This window comes from Oncorhynchus kisutch, unplaced genomic scaffold (assembly GCF_002021735.2).
Source record: "Oncorhynchus kisutch isolate 150728-3 unplaced genomic scaffold, Okis_V2 scaffold913, whole genome shotgun sequence".
In the NCBI taxonomy this organism is placed as follows: domain Eukaryota; kingdom Metazoa; phylum Chordata; class Actinopteri; order Salmoniformes; family Salmonidae; genus Oncorhynchus; species Oncorhynchus kisutch.
In genome coordinates this window covers 25475-43558 of record NW_022262858.1, presented here as the reverse complement: position 1 = coordinate 43558, position 18084 = coordinate 25475, and the positions used below count along the sequence as shown (strand labels likewise).

The following is an 18084-nucleotide window of genomic DNA, read 5'->3' as shown; positions in this document are numbered from 1 at the left end:
CAGAGGGAAAAAAGCAACACGTCAGAAAAGACTGAGGGCCTCAGTTTGCATCCCAAATGGCACCCTACTGCCTGTATAGTGCACTACTTCTGACCTGGGCCCATAGTGCACTATAGAGGGAATAGGGAGCCATTGGGACGCAGCCTCAGTCTTCCCTACTCCTACAGCAGCCTCAGTCTTCCCTACTCCTACAGCAGCCTCAGTCTTCCCTACTCCTACAGCAGCCTCAGTCTTCCCTACTCCTACAGCAGCCTCAGTCTTCACTACTCCTACAGCAGCCTCAGTCTTCACTACTCCTACAGCAGCCTCAGTCTTCACTACTCCTACAGCAGCCTCAGTCTTCACTACTCCTACAGCAGCCTCAGTCTTCACTACTCCTACAGCAGCCTCTGGGGCGGCAGGGTAGCCTAGTGGTTAGAGCGTTGGACTAGTAACCGGAAGGTTGCAAGTTCAAACCCCCGAGCTGACAAGGTACAAATCTGTCGTTCTGCCCCTGAACAGGCAGGTAACCCACTGTTCCCAGGCCATCATTGAAAATAAGAATTTGTTCTTAACTGACTTGCCTGGTTAAATAAAGGGTCCATTTTTTTAAGTCTTCACTACTCCTAACTGCTACAGCAGCCTCAGGTCTAGACAGGTTAAGGACTAATCCCAAAGTAGTGTGTGTGTGTGTGTGTGAGTTTCCGCCAAACCCCTCATTCAACCACACCTTACAGAGCAGGTCAATAGAATGTATGTATGACAGTTGTGTGTACATTGTTTATTGGGGCGGCATGCGCACGTCTATGAATGAAAACGTACCCAGGGCGTTATCAGACAGGATCATGTAGAACTACAAGTGAATCGGTACACTGGTACAATAATGGTCAGAAAGGACGACGTCTGGACCACAAACTGGATGTTGTTCAGCTGTACATTCATATTGTGTGGATGAGCAGGTTCAAACTGCCACATCCCGACCACGAAAACAACCCTGTGATCACGAAGGACACAGACAAAACCACCTACTAGCCTGCCAAGGGACTTGGAGGGACAGATTGCAGGGGTGTCATAACGGTTGTCCAACTTCCTTTCTTTTTAGGACTGGGGGTATGTTTGTATTGTTGTGGTAGCTAGAGGTTACTATGTACTGCCTGGAAGTGAGGATTCAACAGTCTCTTCTTGATATAGTATTTCTGGACAATGTTACAAAAACAATATGTGGAATGCAGCTGAACTGGCTGAGATCTGGCGTTCAATCATTAACTACTGCAGTGTTGTGTTAAAGCTGAGAGCTTTTCTGCTCAACGGAATTTACACTGTTCTAGAATTGGACACAGCTCAAGAATCTTCAGTGTTCTAGAATCGTCAACACTGTTCTAGAATTTTCAACACTGTTCTAGAATCCTCAGACAATGAAATTACATCCCCAGAGTTCTGAGTGCCCCCCTCCTTGTTGACATAGCTGGTGGAATGAGAGAAAAATCTCTCTGCTGAATAAAACCACTCCACAGCCCCAGGCCTGGGATCTGATGCAAATAAAGGAGGGATGAGACAGAGGAAGGGCCTTCTTTATGTCTCTCTATGTCAAATCAAATAACATTTTATTGGTTGCGTACACATATTTTGCAGATGCTAATGCAGGTGCAGCGAAAATCTTCTTTTTCTAGCTCCAACAGCGCAGTAATACCTAACAATACAAAACTATACACACACTAAATCCAAAAAATGAAAAAGGAATTAAGAAATATCAGAACGAGCAATGTCAGAGTCCAGAATATAGAAATACACTGAGTGTACAAAACATTAGGAACCCCTTCCTCATATTGAGTTGCACCTCCTTTTGCCCTCAGAAAAGCCTCGTCAGGACTCTATTAGGTGTTGAACGCGTTCCACAGGGATGCTGGCCCATGTTGACTCCAATGCTTTCCACAGTTGTCAAGTTGGCTGGATGTCCTTTGGGTGGTGGAACATTCTTCATACACATGGGAAACTGTTGAGCATGAAAAACCCAGCAGCATTGCAATTCTTCACATACTCAAACCGGTGAAGGCTTAAAAATTATTATTTTAACCTGTGTCCTCCCCTTCATCTACACTGAATGAAGCATGCATGTTTTAGTTTTTACCCTAGTGCTACTCAGCTGATTCAAATAACCAACTCATCATCAAGCTATGATTATTTGAATCAGCTGTGTCGTGCCAGGGAGAAAAACAGAACGTACCCCCAGGGGGCCCAGGACCCAGTTTGGGAAACCCTGCTGTGTCACGCCCTGGCCTTAGTATTTTGTGTTTTCTTTATTATTTTGGTCAGGCCAGGGTGTGACATGGGTTAATTATGTGGTGTGTTTAGTCTTGGTTTTTTTGTAGGTATTGGGATTGTGGTATAGTGGGTTATCTAGAAAAGTCTATGGTTGCCTGAAGTGGTTCTCAATCAGAGGCAGGTGATTATCGTTGTCTCTGATTAGGAACCATATTTAGGCAGCCATATTCTTTGAGTGTTTGGTGGGTGATTGTTCCTGTCTCTGTGTTAGTTTGCACCAGATAAGGCTGTTTAGGTTTTCACATTACGTTTATTGTTTGTATTGTTCGTGTTTATCTTTTTATTAAACATGAATCGTAATAACTACGCTGCATTTGGGTCCTCCTCTCCTTCGACACAAGAAAACCTTAACATACTGTAGATGTCCTGGAGGGCAGGCAGTGTTCCCTCGGTGATGCGTTGACCACACCACCCTCTAGAGAGCCCTGCGGTTGCAGACAGTGCATTTGTGGTACCAGGCGATGATACAGCCTGACAGAATGCTCTCAATGGTGCATCTGTAGAAGTTCGTAGGGGGGGGGCCAAGCCGAATTTCTTCAGCGTCGCGGTTGCGCCTTCTTCATCACACTACCTGTGTGGATGACCATTTCAGGTTGTCAGTGAGGTGCACGCCGAGGGAACTTGGAACATTTTCTTCACTGGAGTTCAAGATGGCACCAACAGACATGTTCCTAGCTCCTGGACAACTTTGCAGTATTGTTTTTTTGTGGTATTTCATGCATTATTTCCTCAGAACATTTCTTGTATTATTCCCTACAGGACTCAGGAGGCGTGCATTACCACCCACCACTTCTGAGTATATTACTCACGGATGTTCAATCCCTGGACAATAAAGTAGACTGGCTCAGGGGGAGGATCGCATTCGAGACATCAAGGACTATAACTTACTCTGTTTCACGGAATCATGGCTCTCTCCGGGTATACTGTCCCCGTCCATACAGCCAGCGGGGTTCTCCATTCATCACGGACAGAAAGAACGAACTCTCCGGCAAAAAGAAAGGGGGAGGTGTTTGTTCCACGATTAACTACTCATGGTGTGATTAAGGTAACGTACAGGAAATCAAGTCCTTTTGTCCTCCCGATTTGAAATACCTCTCCATCAAATGCCGGCCGCATTACCTCCCGAGAGAATTGTGTCATCGTCACGGCCGTGTATATTCCCCCTCAAGCAGACACTGACGGCTTTCAAGGAAATACACTGGACTTTGTGGAAACTGGAAACCGCACATCCTGAGGCCGCATTTAATTAGGGAAGTTTAATCAACATCTCCTACACTATTCGCTCATTGAGAACTCTGACCATTGCTACTCCGCCTTCCGGGACAGCTACAAGGCCCTCAGCAAATCAGATCATGCCTACATTCTGATCATGCCTACATTCTGTTCCTCCCCTCTTATAGGCAGAAACTTAAACAGGAAGTACCCGTGATAAGGACGGTTTAACATTGGTCTGACCAATCAGAATCTATTCTTCAGGATTGTTTTGGTCATGTGGACAGCGATATGTTCCGGGTTGCCTCTGAGAATAGCATTGACGTATACACTAACTCAGTGACTGAGTTCATCAGGGAAGTGCATAGACGATGCTGTTCCCACTGTGAGGATCAGAGTTTATCCAAACCAAAAACCCTGGATAGATGGCAACATCCACACAAAACTGAAAGCGCCAAAACCACCACATTTAGTGGTGCCAGGGAATTAACCTCTCCCTCAACGTCAACAAAACGAAGCAGCCGATCGTGGACTTCAGGAGACCGCAGAGAGAGAACGCACTCATCCACATCGGTCTATCTTGTCACAGTGCTACAACACATGCCCAACGGTGGGACAGAGAAAGGAGTGGGTCCCAAATGGCACCCTATTTCCTATATAGCCCTATAGGCTCTGGTCTAAGTAGTGCACTATATAGGGAATAGGGTGCCCTATGGGCTCTGGTCTAATGTAGTGCACTACGTAGGGAATAGGGTGCCATTTGGGCTCTGGTATAAAGTAGTACACTATATAGGGAATAGCGTGCCCTGTGGGCTCTGGTCTAATGTAGTGCACTACGTAGGGAATAGGGTGCCATTTGGGATGCTTCCTGCTACAAAATGTGGTTAATCAAAGAGTCTCTACCAGTCTGCAGCAGGCCTAGAGCAGAGATCTGCTGTACAGGGCATAGTTGGGACAGGACAGGGGAAGGCGGGGTGAGTGAGTGTGTGTGTGTTTGTACGTACGTAAGAGAGAAAGCAGGGTGTGTCTCTGTTTTTGTTGGTTCAGGGAAGGGAAAGGCATATAGATAGGGCAGTGAGGCAGCGTGTGATTTAATCCACTGGAAGAGAGTGTTCATGTTACCATGGTGTTCACGTTACCAAACGTGTCTCTTTAGATGAAAGGGGGACTGATGGGGCAGTGATGGTGGAGTGAGTCTTGGATAATCTGACTTTTATGAGAAAGAGGAGGGAAAGGCTATAACCTTCCCACATCACCACCCAGGACCTTCATCTGGCATATCAGAGTCTATCCGGTGTGTGTGTGTGTGTGTTCCGGTGTAGCATGACAGCAGACAGCTGCCAAGGACCAAGAATACTCCAAGTCTAGAAAATAATATTTACACACAAACATGTATGACGCACTAATAACTCAAACCAAATTCCTCTCATAATTGAACATTCTTGCTGCTGAACACCTGTTAGTAAACTGGTAGCCATCAAAGTGCTCACCCTTTAAAAAACAGGTCATTCCTCTCAACACCTGTTCATTATGTTGCTACATTATAGAGAAGTCAGAGGGAGGGAAGGAGAGGAGAGGGGGGAGGGGGGGAAGGAGAGGAGAGAGGAGAGGAGGGGAAGGAGAGGAGAGAGGAGAGAGGGAAAGAGAGGAGAGGAGAGAGGGAAAGAGAGGAGAGGAGAGAGGGAAAGAGGGGAGGGAAGGAGAGAGGGGGAGGGAGGGAAGGAGAGAGGGGGAGGGAAGGAGAGAGGGAAAGAGGGGAGGGAAGGAGAGAGGGGGAGGGAAGGAGAGAGGGAAAGAGGGGAGGGAAGGAGAGAGGGAAAGAGGGGAGGGAAGGAGAGAGGGAAAGAGGGGAGGGAAGGAGAGAGGGAAAGAGGGGAGGGAAGGAGAGAGGGAAAGAGGGGAGGGAAGGAGAGAGGGGAGGGAAGGAGAGAGGGGAGGGAAGGAGAGGAGGAGGGAAGGAGAGGAGGAGGGAAGGAGAGGAGAGGAGAGAGGGGGAAGGAAGGAGAGGAGAGAGGGGGAAGGAAGGAGAGGAGAGAGGGGGAAGGAAGGAGAGGAGAGAGGGAGAAGGAAGGAGAGGAGAGAGGGGGAAGGAAGGAGAGGAGAGAGGGAGAAGGAAGGAGAGGAGAGAGGGAGAAGGAAGGAGAGGAGAGAGGGAGAAGGAAGGAGAGGAGAGAGGAGAGAGGGAAGGGAAAGAGAGGAGAGAGGGAAGGAAAGGAGAGAGGAGAGAGGGAAGGAAAGGAGAGAGGAGAGAGGGAAGGAAAGAGAGGAGAGAGGAGAGAGGGAAGGAAAGGAGAGAGGAGAGAGGGAAGGAAAGAGAGGAGAGAGGGTAGGGAGGGAAGGAAGGAGAGAGGGTAGGGGAGGAGAGGAGAGGGGGTAGGGGAGGAGAGGAGAGAGGGTAGGGGAGGAGAGGAGAGAGGGTAGGGGAGGAGAGGAGAGGAGAGAGGGGAGGGAAGGAGAGAAGAGAGGGGAGGAGAGAGGGGAGGGAAGGAGACGAGAGATGGGGGGAAGGAGACGAGAGAGGGAAGGAGAGGAGAGAGGGAGGGAAGGAGAGGAGGGGGAGGTGGAGGGAAGGAGAGGAGGTGGAGGGAAGGAGAGGAGGTGGAGGGAAGGAGAGAGGGAGGGAGGGAGGAGAGAGGGGAGGGAAGGAGACGAGAGAGGGGGGGAAGGAGACGAGAGAAGGAGGGAAGGAGACGAGAGAGGGAAGGAGAGGAGAGAGGGAAGGAGAGGAGGGGGAGAGAGAGGGAAGGAGAGGAGGGGGAGGGAGAGGGAAGGAGAGGAGGGGGAGGGAGAGGGAAGGAGAGGAGGGGGAGGGAGAGGGAAGGAGAGGAGGGGGAGGGAGAGGGAAGGAGAGGAGGGGGAGGGAGAGGGAAGGAGAGGAGGGGAGGGAGAGGGAAGGAGAGGAGGGGGAGGGAGAGGGAAGGAGAGGAGGGGGAGGGAGAGGAAGGAGAGGAGGGGGAGGAAGAGGGAAGGAGAGGAGGGGGAGGGAGAGGGAGAGGGAAGGAGAGGAGGGGGAGGGAGAGGGAAGGAGAGGAGGGGGAGGGAGAGGGAAGGAGAGGAGGGAGAGGGAGAGGGAAGGAGAGGAGGGAGAGGGAGAGGGAAGGAGAGGAGGGAGAGGGAAGGAGAGAAGGGAGAGGGAAGGAGAGGAGGTGGAGGGAAGGAGAGGAGGTGGAGGGAGGTAGGGAGGGAGGGAGGGAGGGAGGGGAGGAGGGAGGGAGGGAGGGAGGGAGGAGAGGAGAGAGGGAGGGAAGGAGAGGAGAGAGGGAGGGAAGGAGAGGAGAGAGGGAGGGAAGGAGAGGAGAGAGGGAGGGAAGGAGAGGAGAGAGGGAGCGAGGGAAGGAGAGAGGGAGGGTAGGGGGAGGAGAGGGAAGGAGAGGAGGGAAGGAGAGAAGGAGAGGGGGAAGGAGAGGAGAGGAGAGGAGGGAAGGAGAGAGAGGGAGGAGAGGGAAGGAGAGAGAGGAGGAGAGGAAGGAGAGAGGGGAGGGAAGGAGAGAGGGGAGGGAAGGAGGAGAGGGGAGGAAGGAGAGAGGGGAGGGAAGAGAGAGGGGAGGGACGGAGAGGGGGAGGGGAAGGGAAGAGGGGGGAGGGAAGGAGAGAGGGGAGCGGGAAGGAGAGAGGGAGGGAAGGAGAGAGGGGAGGAAGGAGAGAGGGGAGGGAAAGGAGAGAGGGGAGGGAAGGAGAGAAGAGGGGAGGGAAGGAGGCGGAAGGAGAGAGGGGAGGGAAGGAGAGAGGGGAGGGAAGGAGAGAGGGAGGAAGGGGAGGGGGGGGAAGGGGAGGAGGGAGGGAGGGAAGAGAGAGGGGAGGGGAGGGGAGAGGGAGGGAGGGAAGGAGAGGAGAGTGAGAGAGGGAGGGAAGGAGGGAGAGAGGGAGGGGAGGGAGGGAAGGAGAGGAGAAGAGGGAGGGGAGGGAGGAGGGAGGGAGGGAAGGAGAGGAGAGAGGGAGCGAGGGAAGGAGAGGAGGGAGGGTAGGGGAGGAGGAGGGGAGGGGAGAGGGAGGGGGAGAGGGAAGGAGAGGAGGGAAGGAGAGGGAGGAGAGGGAGGGAAGGAGAGAGGGGAGGGAAGGAGAGAGGGGAGGGAAGGAGAGAGGGGAGGGAAGGAGAGAGGGGAGGGAAGGAGAGAGGGGAGGGAAGGGGAGAGGGGAGGGAAGGGGTAGAGGGAGGAAGAGAGGAGGGCGGGCAGGGAGGAGAAGAGACGGGAGGGAAGGGAAGGAGAGAGGGGAGGGAAGGGAGAGGGGAGGGAAGGAGAGAGGGTTAGGGAAGGGGAGAGGGTAGGAAGGGGAGAGGGGAGGGAAGGGAAGGGGAGGGAAGGGAAGACGTGAGCAAGGGAGCAATGAAGAGAGGAGTAAAATCGACCTGAGAAGGAGAATAAAGAGGAATGGAAGAAAGGGAAAGTGGTGGAAAAGAGAGAGACCGGAGAGAGAGAGAGACGAGAGAGGAGAGAGAGAGAGAGAGAGAGAGAGGAGAGAGAGATGAGAGAGAGAGAGAGAGAGAGAGAGAGAGAGAGAGAGAGAGAGAGAGAGAGAGAGAGAGAGAGAGAGAGAGGGAGAGTCGGTGGTTCACCCAGTCAGTGAGGGAGTGTGTCTCAGTATTGTCCACATTCCTCTATTTAACCCCAGACTTGAGGACAAACACACAGGAAGAGTTGATGCAGATGTGTCCCCAGAAGGCACCATGCCCTCACTCAGCTTATCCCCCCCCCCCGCTCTCTCACTTATTCTACTTCTTATCAGATGAGTGATATGATCATCTATCTCACCTGGCCAGTTCCATTATAGTGAGTAGCAACCAGCACCTGGTCTGTGTGGATAGGACAACTGAGACGTCCATACAATGACTGGCAAGCAATTTGATCAGGCTTCTACTGTATTTAGATTACCTGTGGGACTCTCTCTGTGTGTGTGTGTGTGTGCGTGTACCTTGAAGCTGGTCAGCTCTTGCTTGGTAAAGCCGTGGCTGTGGATGATCTTCATCTGTTTGACCAGAGTACTCTTCCCACTCTCTGCTGCTCCTGGATGAGACGGAGGGATGGAGAGAGAGACATTTCAAGTTTTATATTATCATCGCTCTCTTTGTTTTCGAAACCTTGAGGGTAATATTTACTGTTAAATTCTAATAGTTTTTTGTTCATGGTTTGTGTCTTCTCACTTTTGTTTATTTCACTTGCTTTGGCAATGTAAACATGTTTCCCATGCCGATAAACCCCTTTGCCATGCCGATAAACCCCTTTGACGAGAGAGAGCGAGCGAGAGAGAGAAAAAGAGAGAGAGAAAAATCATTTCTTACATTGTATTACAACAAGTTCAAGGACAATGGCTTTATCTTGAGGCCCCAGATCAGTTTGTGCTGTGATTGGACAATGACCATAGATAGGAGAGTTGACAAGACAGCATAAAACATCTTTAGTGTTTACCTTAAGGAATCATTTTCCTATACCTAAGGGAATTGTTTAAGGATGTTGCCCTTTAGGTGAGGGCATCATTTAAGGGTTTTACGGTAGTTTGAAGACATGTCCAACAGAGTCTCTGGTTACCATGGAAATTACTTAGTTAAAGTCTTCTTAGTTCATTAAAAGTTTTTTTTTTTAAGTATTCAAAGACCTCCAAAAATACATGCGAGATCGCAAAAAAAGAACTTCTACGTTCAAGACCAGAGAAACAAATTGATTCATTAGATAATAAAATGTGTTTATTTTTAGTTACTTTTTACTCAACTTGTTTCTATTAATTTCTAGCACATCAAGCGAAGTCCAGAGCAGCGGAGGCTGCAGAAGGGAGGGCGACTCATAACGGCTGGAACGGAGCAAACGGAATGACACAGAAACCATGAGCTTTTCTCCGGAGCAAGCGAGGGTCAGAGTATAAGTCCATATCAAAGGATGCGAAACGGAGCACGGAGGGCACTTCTCTAATGCCTACTCCGTCATGTAAAAAATGAAGGAAAATGTATTAAAATCATTGGCGGCCAATTATTTGAGCTGAAGTGAGAGAACACACACTCCAAATTTGGAATAAAATCTTGCCTATTCACATATTGTATGTTGCCCGACTACAATATTTGACCTTGATACGTTCATTTTGGCATGTTTATCTGCCTACGTACTGTAGATCGCAAGCCCATAATAAGTCAATAGGGCTAACTGGCTAGCTACTAGTAGTTACTTTTTCTCAACATGTTTCTAGCACATCAAGATAACGCAGTACTGTTGACTAGCCACGAAGAATTGACATCTACTTTGCATAACATTAGTCGTAGGTCATTTTTGCCTGTTAAACTATCTGGTTAGCTACATTATTACAAGTAGCTAGCTTATAGTTATGAAGTAAAACGTTTGAATTGCGTATATCTGGTTTCCTCTCTATTGTCATTGTCCTGGCTGGAAGAAGGTTCAGTGAATGGGTAAGTCCATAGTCAAGTCAATAGCTAGCCACAAATAATGGTTAGCTAGCTAGTTGCCCACTAAACATTTACATCTACCTTGCATAACATTAGTTTTAGACAATTTTTGCCTGTTTAACTAGCTGGCTAGCTAGAGTACTATGGCTCACATATCTAGCTGATAATTATGAAATAAAACATTTGATTTGTGGTGCAGTGTGAGATAAGCATTACTCCCCCTACTGTGTTAAATGTTACGTGTTATGATTTCTCCACACGCTCGTCCCAACAAGAACGTACTCAAGAGGACATCCTGGGAGAATGCACTCAGAGCATGAGTGCGGAGCACGGTAGTATGCATACAACACCACGTGTTTGATACCATTCCACTTATTCTGCTTCAGCCATTAACACAAGCACGTCCTCCCGAATGAATGTGCCACCAACCTCCTGTGGTATAGAGTATGTAGCCAGCTAGCTGTGTAGCCATGGGTTGTGTAGCCATGGGTTGTGTAGCCAGCTAGCTGTGTAGCCATGGGTTGTGTAGACATGGGTTGTGTAGCCAGCTAGCTGTGTAGCCATGGGTTGTGTAGCCATGGGTTGTGTAGCCAGCTAGCTGTGTAGCCATGGGTTGTGTAGCCATGGGTTGTGTAGCCATGGGTTGTGCACCTTTCCTTGTTCAGCTACCTAGCTAGCTGGTGGGAAGTTTATTTTGAAACCAGGGCAGAGGAAAGAAACATTCACTTCCACAAGTGCTGTTTACATGGATATCCCTACTGAATGCTGTTTACATGGATATCCCTACTGAATGCTGTTTACATGGATATCCCTACTGAATGCTGTTTACATGGATATCCCTACTGAATGCTGTTTACATTGATATCCCTACTGAATGATGTTTACATGGATATCCCTACTGAATGCTGTTTACATGGATATCCCTACTGAATGATGTTCACATGGATATCCCTACTGAATGCTGTTTACATGGATATCCCTATTGAATGCTGTTTACATGGATATCCCTATTGAATGCTGTTTACATGGATATCCCTACTGAATGCTGTTTACATGGATATCCCTACTGAATGCTGTTTACATGGATATCCCTACTGAATGCTGTTACATGGATATCCCTACTGAATGCTGTTTACATGGATATCCCTACTGAATGCTGTTTACATGGATATCCCTACTGAATGCTGTTTACATGGATATCCCTACTGAATGCTGTTTACATGGATATCCCTACTGAATGCTGTTTACATGGATATCCCTACTGAATGCTGTTTACATGGATATCCCTACTGAATGCTGTTTACATGGATATCCCTACTGAATGAAGCACTTAAGGGGCCTCGAGGGCAACTAACTTTTTTCACTAACTTTAAGGGGGAAATTAGCCTTTAAATGTTTTGTGCAAAAAACAATGAAGGGAAAAGATAAAGGGTGAAAAGCTACTTAAGATGTTTTATGCAACCGGGCCCTGGGTATTTATCTTGTTCTGGTTAATCTCAACACAAACCACATTGGCCTCTATCTGCACTGCGATTCATTCACTGTGACTGACCAGGAAGAATGTTCGACCATTGTGTGGAAACGCCTGCCCTGCACCCTTTAAACTCCCCACTGTGTTTCTGTTAAACCAATCATTTGATCTAGTATGGGTCTTTTTAGCTCGTTGCTGTTGTTCCAATAGCCTCGTTTGAGCTAGAAGTGTGTGGGGCTTTTTAGTTCATTAATGAACATAGGCTAAACTTGCAAATGTGTTGTGCAAGCCTAGTGTCTTAACTTAGGGCCAGGAGTTTGTCCAGTTGATCTGACCAGAGAACACTCGGCTGCACAATACAGAACATCAAAACACTTCTGCCGAAGGTGGAATATTGTCCACTAACTACTATTACTACCACCACCACCACACAGAGAGTAGAGTGGCATTTGAAATGTGTCTATTCCATTGAAACTTGCGACTGGAATGTTTCCCTGTTCATTTTCGATTATTTTCGCTTTTGTTTATCTATTTCACTTGCTTTGGCAATGTAAACATATGTTCCCATGTCAATAAAGCCCATTGAATGTAATTGAGAGAAAGAGATACTTACCGAGCATTAGAATTTTGACCACGTTCATTTCCCTCTTGGCGTATTCATACAGGTCCCTGTCTATCTTCGCGCTCTGAAGCTTCGCCTTCTTCCCCTCCTCCGTTAGGTCTTGTTCTGAACTGAGACACTGTCCCATCTCGCCTTGCTCATCTCCTCGTTCACCGGACACGCACGAGCTAGAATAATACCGGGGAAGGGGGATCCACTTTAGGGATCAGTCACCGTGGGTTGACGGTGATAGTTGACTCGAACATGTTTATACAATTGGGTTTTGATTATCGCTTTTACCTCTTGATGTGTCACATTTTGGGGTGGGTTTTCTATGCCAAATGTCTGCAACAATATGGCCAAATGTTCTGTCCTATTCCTTTTTATAACTAAATTAATAACGAAGAAAACAAGTAATTGAATAGGTTAGAAGTTATTCAATCGGTTCGCATCGGAAGCGCATTGTCCATCCGTTGTTACATGATGCGGAATCGCTCGCAATATATCCAATCGAAAAAGGTTCAAACGTGTACCTACTCACTAGACAAAAAAAGTGTCTCGTTACCCAACCAACCACCAAATCAGCAAGGCTATTGTGAATACTTCCTTGTTGTGTTAGACTCGAGAGACAAACAACATTTTCAAAAAATAGAGTGAGACGGTGAGCGCCGCTATAGTAGCCTCCAGAATCCTAACTCCCGAAAAGTTTCCCCAGCTAGTTGATTTAGGACGGGAGATCCCTCCCACACAGTCTCATAGACTCCCACGGTATTGCAGCGTTGGAAAAGTTTCAGATATCCCGTGGAAGTGACGTTTCGGGAGGAGAAATTGACGCCTGAGTGAGTGCTGCCATGTCCACTGTATCCACAAGGTGCGGTACTATGAAAATAACAAACATAATAATCACTGTTTTGAATGTCAGTGCGTTCACGCTCACCAACGCCTCAAATCCTGCCAAACGCGTGGGTCAGGGATTAGTTTCCCTTTGTGTTCCTAATGAGGTGAACGTTTTTTATTCAAGAGACTCGAGCCGTGTCCTCATTTCGACAGCTCAGCGTAATCTGTGACCACACAGCCGCAACCACCGGTCTAGTTTACCGGTTTTCCGCGCGACATGCTGACCTAAACGGTTGTTAATCAGTTGGGTATGGGGTGGTGTGATTTGAGTGGATGTAGACATGTAGTTGACCCCGTCAGAGCTTTGGTGAAACGCCAGACACCTTTCATTTTCAAACTCTCTAAATAGTTTAGTTTAAAGCCCCCATGCAGTCGTTTAAATTGTATTTTAAAATCATCACTTGTATGTCCAATTAATCCCTCATTTTTTATAAAAATCCAATATCTCTTTTTTTAATCATTTATTTCCCAGCCTCCTTCTGCCATTGGAATGCTCTCTGGTCATGAGGGGGTTGATACACACTTCAATATATTTACACACACAGCCCTGGTTGGCAGATAGGATCTTCAACACCAGTGGTCCTCGAACTGTGGATGGCGACAGGGTCCAGGTGGGTCACCCCATCACATTCTTTGTACATTGCAACATTTGATTTAATTCTAAACTCTAGAGCAGGGCTCTCCAACCCTGTTCCTGGAGAGCTACACTTCTGTAGGTTTTTTGCTCCAACACTAATCTAGCGAACATGAATCTAATAATTAGCTGCGTGAGTCGCTAAATCATGTTGGTTTACAACTGGGGTTGGAGCTAAAAACCTACAGGAGGGTAGGTCTCCAGGAACACGTTTGGAGAGCTCTGTTCAAGGAGGATACATATGCAAATAAGATGACTGGTCATTGGTCAGAATAATTAGATCAGATTGTGATGTCATGCTTTCCCCCTTCGTTTATTTTTGTAAATACTTTAACACCTATTTTTCTTAACTACATTGTTGGTTAAGGGCCCGTAAGCATTTCACTGTAAGGTCGACACCTGTTGGATTCGGTGACAAATAACATTTGATTTGCTGTGGGCCAAAATCTCCCACCTGAACAGGCTGACATTACCATCACTTTTTCACTAAAAAGGACATCATAATTTCAGTGTCATTTCAACCTCAGTGTGGAAATATATAAGTTTGTAAGATGGGTGAAGACGATTATAGGAAAAAGTACTCTTCTGAAACTATCATTACAGACATTAGTGGTAAGCAAATGTGTGTTTATACAATTTTTTCAGCTTCGTAGGTAAATAATGTTAACCTGTTCCTTTCCACTTCACGTCAGATATGGACTATTGAACAACTACAAAGAGGCTCAACCTCAGTAAATAATGGCTCAGTATTTTGTATTTTCTTGTCATTACCAGACAATGAATTGACAGATTTACAGAGTAACTTTAGAGGGGTGGAGCCACACAATATACATGCCCATTTGTTTTGGTATTCATCTCTCATTCACACAAAAACAGTCTCTCTCTCTCACACACACACACACTCCCTTTAAAACAGTCTCTCTCTCACACACACACACACACTCCCTTTAAAACAGTCTCTCTCACACACACACACACTCCCTTTAAAACAGTCTCTCTCACACACACACACTCCCTTTAAAACAGTCTCTCACACACACACACACACTCCCTTTAAAACAGTCTCTCTCTCACACACACACTCCCTTTAAAACAGTCTCTCACACACCCAGTTGACTCCCCAGTCATTGTCCATTGACTCTAAAAATGTTTTAAATTAATTATCCACATAACACATGAAAAACAAGAAAACATCTGAATCATCATGTTACATACAAGACAGAGTCCTGAATCATCATGTTACATACAAGACAGAGTCCTGAATCATCATGTTACATACAAGACAGAGTCCTGAATCATCATGTTACATACAAGACAGAGTCCTGAATCATCATGTTACATACAAGACAGAGTCCTGAATCATCATGTTACATACAAGACAGAGTCCTGAATCATCATGTTACATACAAGACAGAGTCCTGAATCATCATGTTACATACAAGACAGAGTCCTGAATCATCATGTTACATACAAGACAGAGTCCTGAATCATCATGTTACATACAAGACAGAGTCCTGAATCATCATGTTACATACAAGACAGAGTCCTGAATCATCATGTTACATACAAGACAGAGTCCTGAATCATCATGTTACATACAAGACAGGGTCCTGAATCATCATGTTACATACAAGACAGGGTCCTGAATCATCATGTTACATACAAGACAGAGTCCTGAATCATCATGTTACATACAAGACAGAGGGCTGCATCTGAAATGACTCCCTATATCATACACTGGTTAAATGTATTGAAGAGATAGTGGACCGGACTCCAACCCATAGCGATGTGAATGAGGTCATGCTGCTTGCTTAAAGAGCACCACCTTCCTCCTGAGTCAGCTCCTAGTGAGGCGCAAACCCAAGACCTCTGCCTCGAACACACGTGACAGGCCACCTGAAGAGTCGTACCGGTCACGCCACAGAACAGCCAGTTATTCGACAGCGCAAGTGGGGACGCCAACTCTGGCATGTATGTGTTCTGGGGTCAGTGGCTGTAACGGCAGGGCTGGGGTCAGCGGCTGTAAGCAAAGGACTGGGGTCAGCGGCTGTAACCGCAGGGCTGGGGTCAGCGGCTGTAAGCAAAGGACTGGGGTCAGCGGCTGTAACCGCAGGGCTGGGGTCAGCGGCTGTAACCGCAGGGCTGGGGTCAGCGGCTGTAACCGCAGGGCTGGGGTCAGCGGCTGTAACCGCAGGGCTGGGGTCAGCGGCTGTAAGCGCAGGGCTGGGGTCAGCGGCTGTAAGCGCAGGGCTGGGGTCAGCAGCCGTTTGACCAGGGTCCATAGGGAATAGTGTGCCATTTGGTAGATCAGACGAGAAGGCCCTACTAAATATACAGTACACACACAACTACATAGACTTTCCTCTCTTCTTCACAAGTCTCTCAATGTTCTCTTTTTCATCAGACACACTTGGGATTCTCTTCCTTTCCTCTCCTTTCTTTCTGCCTGAAAGTGGGAGAAGATTTAACACAGTCCATTCCAGATATTCCACTCCAGACATTATTATGGGCCATCCTCCCCTCAGCAGCCTCCACTGACAGAGGGAAGAGGGTTATTTGTGTGTTCTCCTTAGCTGGTGAAGGAGAGGAGGTGTCTTGGTTAAAGTCTGTTTCTGCAGTTTGATCCGGTCTGATCCGGTTTGGGTCAGGTGGAAACTCATTTCATGGGGGGCCTAGTGTCCTCTGGTTTGTCGTTTGTCCTTTCAGTTAAGACCTGGACAACCAGGTGAGGGGAGTTCCTTACTAATTACTGACCTTAATTCATCAATCAAGTACAAGGGAGTGAAAACCCTGCAGACACTCGGCCGTCGGTGGAATGAGTTTGTCCCGTTGTGGACTGGGGGGGTAAAGCCGGTCTAGGACGGGCTAGCAGGCAATGCTTCACTAAAGGATGTGTATACAGTACAAGTAGTAGGACTAGACTGGTTTGGGCTGGCTTGGTTCAGTCTGACCCGGTTCGGGTCGTGTTTGAACCATATGGAGCTGGTTAGGACAGGAGTTCCCAAACTTTTTTGTTCCGTGACCCCATTTTGTCATTTTAAAAAAAGGTGATGAAATCAACAGCCAATGTTTGGTTCTTAAACTGGGACTATAACCATCTATTACAAATCAGTTGACAGTACATTTCACAGTGTTTCAATATGAAGGATTGTTTGAAGTGACAAATGCATCAGAAAGGTATTGGGAAGTTCAGAAGATCATCAGCCAATCATTTAGTTTGATTTGCTGAGTAGAAAATAACACCAGTGATTGTTGTTGTTCCTCCTGTCTGATTTTAGTGCCTGGTCTTGTCCACTCTGTTCTGAGGCTTCTGGGTATTGAGGAGGGAAACTCTAGATTAAACCGTTCGAAAGACAGGAAGAAAGAAACCGCTCGAAACTATGACAACGGCACCTAGCAGCTACCGGAGGTTACTGACTTAACCCCAGTTCTTTGAACCAAACACAATAAAAAATAAAAAAAGTTCTTTCAGAGTTTCTCTAGTTTGAGAAACTCTGAGTTAGGATGAAATTTGGGACAGCTGGGTCTGGTTTTAACTAGTTTGATCTGGTTACTGTGCTGCCTGGGCCGTGTCCCCGGCCTGCTCTCCCTCTGCCTGGCTTTTCATCGCCTCAAACACCGCAATCTCCTTGGCCTCCTTCTTCTGGTTCCTTGCCTCAAACAGCAGCCTGGAGAGAGACAATCAAACCAACTTCGTTTGTATAGTGCATTTGGTACAATGTTACAATAAAACCAAATAAGGAGGGAGAGAGGTGGGGAGGAGGTGGGGAGAGGGATGTGGAGGAGGTGGGGAGAGGGTTGTGGAGGAGGTGGGGAGAGAGGTGGGGAGAGGGATGTGGAGGAGGTGGGGAGAGGGTTGTGGAGGAGGTGGGGAGAGAGGTGGGGAGAGGGATGTGGAGGAGGTGGGGAGAGAGGTGGGGAGGGGGGTGGGGAGGAGGTGGGGAGAGGGATGTGGAGGAGGTGGGGAGAGAGGTGGGGAGAGAGGTGGGGAGAGAGGTGGGGAGAGAGGTGGGGAGAGAGGTGGGGAGAGAGGTGGGGAGGGAGGTAGGGAGGGGTGGGGAGAGGGGTGTGGAAGAGGTGGGGAGAGGGGTGTGGAAGAGGTGTGTGGAAGAGGTGGGGAGAGGGGTGTGGAAGAGGTGGGGAGAGGGGTGTGGAAGAGGTGGGGAGAGGGGTGTGGAAGAGGTGGGGAGAGGGGTAGGGAGGAGGTGGGGAGGAGGGGTGTGGAAGAGGTGGGGAGAGGGGTGTGGAAGAGGTGGGGAGAGGGGTGTGGAAGAGGTGGGGAGAGGGGTGTAGAAGAGGTGGGGAGAGGGGTGTGGAAGAGGTGGGGGAGAGGGGTGTGGAAGAGGTGGGGAGAGGGGTGTGGAAGAGGTGGGGAGAGGGATGTGGAAGAGGTGGGGAGAGGGATGTGGAGGAGGTGGGGAGAGAGGGATGGCAAAATAACCAAACGAGTGAGAAAAAGATGAGGGACAAGGAGAGACAAAGGTAGTCAGTGATAGATGGGTGAGAGACGTGATAGAGGGGTGAGAGACGTGATAGAGGGGTGAGAGACGTGATAGAGGGGTGAGAGACGTGATAGAGGG

General features: G+C 48.0%; 2 protein-coding genes and 1 long non-coding RNA gene across 6 annotated transcripts in view; 1 reads left to right on the top strand and 2 right to left on the bottom strand.

Moving 5' to 3' along the window:
* Nucleotides 1-13122, bottom strand: part of LOC109876259 (guanine nucleotide-binding protein G(o) subunit alpha) — a 44363-nt gene extending 31241 nt beyond the window's left edge. For 2 of the 4 annotated variants that reach the window (XR_004207836.1, XM_031817015.1), the window contains exons 1-2: nt 11986-13120; nt 8425-8516 (exon numbers count right to left, since the gene is read on the bottom strand). Coding sequence is in view for 3 of the 4 variants with exons in the window: in XM_031817015.1 (XP_031672875.1) it covers nt 8425-8516; nt 11986-12121 (228 nt within the window). In the remaining variant the exon portion in view is untranslated. Of the gene's footprint in view, nt 1-8424; nt 8517-11985 lie in introns of all 4 variants that reach the window. The other 2 variants (XM_031817016.1, XM_031817019.1) reach the window with 2 other exon arrangements.
* Nucleotides 9696-16439, top strand: LOC116363095 (uncharacterized). Its single transcript, XR_004207837.1, has 3 exons — nt 9696-9904; nt 10177-10233; nt 13343-16439. It is a non-coding gene; the product is annotated as an uncharacterized LOC116363095 (long non-coding RNA).
* The window catches only part of LOC109876258 (ethanolamine-phosphate cytidylyltransferase), a 23833-nt gene continuing 19989 nt past the window's right edge, over nt 14241-18084 (bottom strand). The window contains exon 13 of the mRNA XM_031817014.1: nt 14241-17172. Within this exon, the coding sequence (XP_031672874.1) occupies nt 17055-17172 (118 nt within the window). The 3' untranslated portion in view covers nt 14241-17054. The remainder of the gene's footprint in view (nt 17173-18084) is intronic.